We start from the raw sequence: 7,347 nt of genomic DNA on the forward strand, positions 1-7,347 counted from the left end.
GCTCACCACCGACGCGCTCCCCGCCGTCCCCTCGCCCCCCCGTAGAGTCCCCGAGCTCCGCCGCGACCCCCTCTCCCTCCTCACCGAGCAAGCAACCCAGGCGAGCTCCGCTCCATCGCAATCGCCGTCGTCTTCAAGCTCCGGCCGACGAGATCGCCGTCGTCGCTCCGGCTGCCCCAAGCCTTCCCCGAGCTCGCCGACGACGCTGCTGGATCCGCGGTCTTGCTCCGGAGACCGTTCCAGAGTACCTGTCTGTGAAGCAGTGCCCCCTCTGTTGATTTACCAGGCAAGCAAACCCCCTTGTTCATTCCGATACAATCCTACTCTCTCGCTCCTGCTCTCAGTTATTGCATTAGGACAACAGCGATTCATCTGCTACTTTGTGCTGCGGTAGTTGAACCCATTCCTCTGCATGACCTGTCATTGCCACAGTAAATAGTTGAAACCCACTAGCATGTGTAGGAGTTGATTGAAGCCACTGATGTGTTCCTACCATGCTATGCCTGCTATTGCTTAGAGTTGTGTCAGGTCTGATTCATTGGGAATGAATTGGAGTGTTACGATATGTTCTGGTGCTGAGAGTTAAGTGTGTGAACACGATTTGGTAAAGGTAGCGGTGAGAGGCCATGTAGGAGTACATGGTGGGTTGTCTCACTGGAACCGTCCTTAAGCACTGAGTTCTGTGTATGTTGTCCAATGACTCGATACTACCACACATTGGGTTCCGGTAACTCGACCCCTCTCGACTTATTAACCAACTTGATCTCTCTCCAGGAGTCGCAACTAGTTTCTGGCGTTTGTAGGTAGTGTTAGAAGTCTACCAAGTGGCACCCGGCCAGGTGGGCTTGGGACAGACTAGGCACCAGTGGCATGGTGTACCAAGCGTAGATCCATCCGGCGAGGTGGGCTTGGGAACCCTGCACACATCGTTTGGGGCCGTGAGTGAAACCCCGGCCGGATCTCCTTGCGGATGGAACCCGAATAGGCGATAAACCTGGATTAGAGTCTTGTGTGGTTAGTCAGGTCGTGGCCGACACCCTCGCCAGGCTTCCGCTTGAAGGTTGCCGAGATACATGACGTGTACATGGCGGTAAGTGGCGAGAGCGTGTGTGAAGAAGTACACCCCTGCAGGGTTAACATGATCTATTCGAATAGCCGGGTCCGCGGTTATGGACTTCTTGGATGCTTACATGGTACATAGACAACTTGAAGTGGATACCCTAAAATGCTCAAGACAAGTGTGGGTGCTATGGATGGCCTTCTCGTAGGGAGACGGGAATGAATCCATAGTAGTGTATTGTGTGGTGACTAGTGGACTCGTGTGCGCCATATCACCTCAAGAGTTTCTGGTAGTCGTAGAACAGGATAGCCACAGAGTCAAAGCTGGCTTGCTGCAACTAAACCCCACATTACCCTCTTGATGCAAATGCATGTATGATAGGATCTGATGTAAGTCTTGCTGAGTACCTTTGTACTCATGTTGCTTTATTTATGTTTTTGCAGCGGAGACTTCGGTCTTACTAGTGTTCTCATGGACTTCGACTAGTAGCTAGTACCTCAGCTACGATCTTGATCGGATGTTGTAGATAGTCAGGCTTTCAGCCTTTTTCATTTATAGATGTCTGTACTCAGACATGTAATGCTTCCGTTTGTTGCTTGACTGCTCTGACTGTTGGGTCATGTGACCCCTGTTTGTAATAATGCTATGATGGCTCTTCTGAGCCTTTATCTATTTGAGTTGTTGAGTTATGCTGTGATGCCATGTTGTACAACACATACTTGCATGTTATGCATACGTGTAATGTGTATTGCTATGTGTGGGATCTGACTATCTAGTTGTTTATCCTTAGTAGTCTCTCTTACCGGGAAATGTCTCCTAGTGCTTCCACTGAGCCCTGGTAGCTTGCTACTGCTCCGGAACACTTAGGCTGGCCGGCATGTGTCCTTCTTCGATCCTGTGTCTGTCCCTTCGGGGAAATGTCACGCGATGAATACCGGAGTCCTGTTAGCCTGCTACAGCCCGGTTCACCGGAGTCCTGTTAGCCCAGTGCTACAGCCTGGATTCACTCGCTGATGACCGACACGTTCGATGCTGGGTCATGGATGCCTGTCCCTGTAAGTTAGTGCCACTTTGGGTTTACGACTAGCCATGTCAGCCCGGGCTCTTTATCATATGGATGCTAGCGACACCATCATATACGTGTGCCAAAAGGCGCAAACGGTCCCGGGCAAAGGTAAGGCGACACCCGTGGGGATACCGTGCGTGAGGCCGCAAAGTGATATGAGGTGTTACATGCTGGATCGATGTGGCATTGAGTCGGGGTCCTGACACTTGATGTGATGACTGTGAAGCTGATATTCATTTTTTTCCCTTTGCTTGGAGAGAAGGTCGTTGCTATCATTGTGAGCAAAAAGGGATCAAGATCATTCATCCATCTTCAGAACCATACATTGGGCGTGACGCAGAATTTGAAGGTATGGCTCGTGGAGAAAGTGCAGTGAACAACAAAGAACTTATTCGATATGGGCAGATCGGTACTTTGCTTGATTGTACGATCGAAGACGAAGACTCCATCTATTTTGATCCTGCCTGGGATGTTGATTTTACTATATTTATCAATGAGACTGCTAGGGGTCGAGCGATGGTGCAGAAATTGATGAAGGATAGTCCAGGGAGCGTGAGCGACTGGATAGACAAAATGATGTATGAGGAGTCTTTGAAACCTAAGTTAGCAAGGAAAATCATATACGCCTGATGGCCCTTGAGGAGTCCTTGTCTAAGTTATTAAGGGAAACCATACGCCTGATGGCCCTTTCTATTGGTACTGTTTTGCTGGAAACTAAGTTAACTGCGATGTTTGTAGAACTTAATTATATTTGGAGAATTATTTAGTGTGGTATGTGGAATGGTGGTTATTTGAGTTTTAGTTTTACCTAGCACATAATGCATGTGCGTTGCCATGAGCAATTAACAATGTTTGACGAGTACAGACTCTTTAAATAACAATCCAATTTTTATTTATTTTACCATATATGTAGAACATGGCAACCTAGAATCAGACATAGTTATCAATCGCATGTTAATTTGTGTGGAGATCTTCAAAAGCGTCAAGTGAAGAATGAAGTCACTAAACAAGTGAAAATCTGGCCGGCGAAATGGATTTTAAAATTTATTGACATTTTCTAGAAAAGGTACTGTTGGCACAGAAAACCATTAAGAGAACGCACAGAGTATTTGAAACGGGAAAGAAGTGCCACTTGGGTAATACTTTCATGTTGGAGAAATCAAACACATTAACGTACACGGAAGGAGTGATTGCTCGTGGTGTCCACGTCGGCAGGGCTCGAGCGAGCGCGTGGGTTGGGCAGGAGGTGTCGATGGGAGAAAAATAAAAGGAGAAGGAAAGGGCGCTCGCTGAGGGAGGTGTTACCTGGACACGTTTTTGTTCATCATCCCTTCCTCAAGAAGCAAACCCCATATCCCTCCTCTTCTGTCTCTCTCATCATCCCTTCCTCATGAAGCAAACCCCATATCCTTCCTCTCGTCGCCTCCGCCCCTTCTCCTCCCCGTTCCTCTCTCCTAGCCGAGCTCCAGCCTTGCTCGTCATCCCTTCCTCTTGAGAAAGAGCACGGGCCCATCGTTGTGCCTCAATCGCCACAAGGACATCGGGTGGAGGGGATCCGGTGCGGACGGCGCACGTCTCGGCCCTGTAGCAGGAGCGGGAGGTGTCGGCGGCCCATCGTTGCGCCTCAGTCGCCACAAGGACATCGGGTGGAGGGGATCCGGTGCGGACGGCGCACGTCTCGGCCCCGTGGCAGGAGCGGGGGTGTCGGCGGCGGAGATGGTCGATGGGGAGCCTCTTCTTCCCGCGATCTGGTTCTCCCCATTCATGGCCATTGGCAGGAGGGTCCCCTCGGATTTATTCCATCCTCGGAGGAGGCAACCGCCCTAGGAGGGGCGGTGCACGGGCACGGCTAGCATGGTGCTCGTGATGTTGTTCCGCGACTGGTTCGCCTTCGGGTCGGCGCCACAGATGAGGCCTGCTGTTGCGACCTTGCCCTCGTTCCCGCGGTGACGGACTACCCCCCAAGATGAATGGCCTCTTCAATTCGAAGCCACCGACTATGCCATGCGCGAGCTCGTCATCTATGTCGACCTCCACTCTGGCTCACGTGGCGCCGACGCCAAGCGGGAGGAGAAGGTGAGTTTGAATCTGTCCGGTCTTCCTATTTCGACCCCCCGTCCCTGCCTCTCTCTCTACCGAAAAAGGCTTTCGCCCCGCTTTATAAATAAAGCATTATAAATAAAGCAAACCGCCAAAGAGCGCACAAACATGGACTAGTTCACACACACACCCAAGTCACACAACAGGAAGTACAAAAGGTTCTGCTGAGGGCACAGCTCAACAAGCCCAAAAGAAAGGAAAAAACGCGCGCGCCGGAGCGCAGGAGACGACTAGTCAGGCTCCGGGGGTGGCGGCGGCGAGAGACGGACGGCCATCGAGCGAAGGTCGGCGATGAAGGCGGAGATGGCGTCCCGATCCTGAGGGCGGCTAAGCGGCCGCCAAAGCTGCAAGTAACCAGACAGTTTGAAAAGAGCGTCAGTAGCCCGTCGAAGAGGAGTGCGCTGAATCACAAGCTTGTTGCGAATCGTCCAGAGGATCCAAGCGATCGCCCCAATCTCAAGCCACCTAATGTGGCGCGAGGACAAGGGGGAGTTTTGGAGTTCAGTGAATAGGTCGGGGAAGTTGGTATGGCACCAATTCCCACCCACCACCTCCCTAAAGCAGCTCCAGACAAATTGAGCTGACACACAGGAGAAGAAGATGTGATTCGAGTCTTCGGGGACCCCACAAAGAGGGCATAAGCCAGAGCCCGGGCTATTGCGTTTGAGGACCTCGACCCCAGACGGGGTCCGACCGCGAATCCACTGCCACATGAAGATCCGAATCTTCAATGGAAGGCGAATGGACCACACCGCCGTAAGTGGGGGGGAGCGGAGGAGGGGGCGATGACTTGGTATAAGGACTTGGTGGAGAATTGGCCCGAAGGATCAAGGCGCCATCTCACTTGATCCGGGCCAACGTCCACCATCGGCTCATGGAGAGCAACACAATCAAGCAATTCCTGCCAGGCGGCGGTATCCGGAGGCCCAAATGGCCTACGGAACGCGAGGCGCCCTAAGTCAATAAGGGCCCTCTCAACGGAGATCATGGGTTCAACAGCGATGGAGAAGAGGTCGGGGAAGCGAGCCGCGAAGGGGGAGTCGCCGGCCCACCAGAACAGCGTAGCAGCCCCAGATCCAACCGAGATGGAGGTCCTGATGCGGAGGACTGGGAGTAGTTGGACAACCGACTGCCAGAATTGAGAGCCGCCAGAGCGCTGGCAGAAGGCAAGGGGTTGACCATGCAGGTACTTGTTCCGGATGATGTCTAACCAGAGGCCACTGTGCCCTTGCGAGATGTGCCAAAGCCAGCGGGATAGGAGAGCAACATTCATGCGTTTAGAGCACATGGTACCGAGGCACCTTGTTCCCGTGGTTTGCAAATGTCAGGCCGGCTGACCATATGGTACTTCTGTTTATTATTGTCGCCAGCCCAGTAGAAGCGGGACTGGACCTTGGCTATTTCATGGTGGAGTGTCTCGTGCAGGCTGTAGAAGCTCATGAGGAATAAGAGGAGGCTGGAGAGGGAGTTGATGAGGATCGTCCGAGCCGCCTTAGACAGCCACCTACCCTGCCAAGGCTTGATGCGCGTTTGTAACTTGGCAACAGTCGGACGAAGGTCAGTGACTGTGAGCCGAGTGTCACTAATGGGCATTCCCAGGTAGGTCGTGGGGAAGGAGCCCAGGCGGCAGTTGAGCCGGTTGGCAATGAGCAGGGATTCAGCGGGAGAGAAGCCCATCACCATCACATCACTCTTGTCGAAGTTGATCTTGAGGCCAGCCATTTGTTGGAGGCAGAGAAGGAGGAACTTAAGGTTAGAGATGTTCGCATCAGAGCCTTCGACCATGATGATGGTGTCGTCGGCATACTGGAGGAGGGAGATCCCAGATCCGCCGGCCAGGTGGGGGGTGATCCCACGAATATGGCTCGCGGCCTTAGCCTTATCCAGAATGGCGGTAAGCGCATCCACCACGAGATTGAACAAGAATGGGGAGAAGGGGTCGCCTTGCCTAACTCCACAGGAGGTGGGGAAGTAAGGGCTGATCTCACCATTGATGTTCACAGCTGTGCGACTGCAGGAAACCATCAGCATCACTCTAGAGACCCAACGGTCGTCAAAACCTTTTCGGAGCAGAACTTCCCAAAGGAAGGGCCAACTAACCGTGACGTAGGCTTTATGAAAATCGATCTTCAGGAACACCGCCTTAAGGTGCTTGGAGCGAACCTCATGGAGGACTTCGTGAAGAACTAGCACCCCATCCAGGATATACCGGCCTTGGATAAAGGCGGGCTGGTTGGGGTGAGTAATGCGGTCCGCTAGCAGGGTCACCCTATTGGCGAACCCTTTCGCCAGAATCCGAAAAATCACGTTGATGACTGTGATCGGGCGGAACTGGCGAATGTCGGAAGCCCCAGGGACCTTGGGGATGAGCGAGATGATCCCATAGTTGAGGCGTCCGAGGTCGATGGACCCAACGTAGAACTCGTCGAAGATGGCCATGATCTCAGGTTTAATCACATTCCAGAAGGTCTGGAAGAATTTGACCGGAAGGCCATCAGGTCCCGGCGCCGAGGTAGGGTTCATGCCTTTAATGGCGGCCCAAACCTCGCTCTCGGAGAAGGGGGCCGTGAGGGCCACGTTCTCAGCAACGGAGACCAGCTGGGGGCCGGTCCAGCAATCTGGAGCCAAAGAGAGGCCGCTCCTAGGAGCAGCGGAGAACAGGGCCCTATAAAACCCATCAACATGGGCCTGGATGTCACGGGAGGACTGAAGGAGAGTCGGACCATCCCAGAGGAGGGGGATGGTGTTGCGTCTACGACGGCCATTCGCAATGGCCTGAAAGTATGCCGTGTTCACATCACCCTTCAACACCCATTTCTGTGCGCCATGAAGGCGCCAATAAGCCTCCTCATCGGAGTAGATGACGGAGAGTTGGTCTTCCAAGTCGTACCGGGACAGCCACTCGTCAGGAGAGAGGCCGGTCGCGTCGGCATGCAGGTCTAATGCCTGGATGGCAGTTAGGAGGGCCTGCTTGCGCTCGCGGAGGTCACGCCCCAGGTTGGCACCCCAACCCTTCATGAACTGCCGGCCCCGCTTGGCACAGAAGTGCCATGAGTCTATGGGCAAGGGGGGGCGGGGATGGGGGTGGGCCCGAGCCTCCACCCAGCGCGTAGCGACCGCC

General features: G+C 53.5%; 1 protein-coding gene across 10 annotated transcripts in view; it reads left to right on the top strand.

The window, feature by feature from the left end:
- Nucleotides 1-7,347, top strand: part of LOC119269316 — a 27,249-nt gene that overhangs the window by 14,157 nt on the left and 5,745 nt on the right. Inside the window, exon 3 of one of the 10 annotated variants that reach the window (XM_037551115.1) lies at nt 2,389-3,111. The exons of 8 other annotated variants lie outside the window; for them this stretch is intronic. In XM_037551115.1, the coding sequence (XP_037407012.1) occupies nt 2,389-2,756 (368 nt within the window). In that variant the 3' untranslated portion in view covers nt 2,757-3,111. Of the gene's footprint in view, nt 1-2,388; nt 3,112-3,436; nt 4,203-7,347 lie in introns of those variants that run through there. One more of the 10 variants, XR_005133571.1, reaches the window with a different exon arrangement.

This window comes from Triticum dicoccoides, chromosome 1A (genome assembly GCF_002162155.2).
Source record: "Triticum dicoccoides isolate Atlit2015 ecotype Zavitan chromosome 1A, WEW_v2.0, whole genome shotgun sequence".
NCBI classification, from domain to species: domain Eukaryota; kingdom Viridiplantae; phylum Streptophyta; class Magnoliopsida; order Poales; family Poaceae; genus Triticum; species Triticum dicoccoides.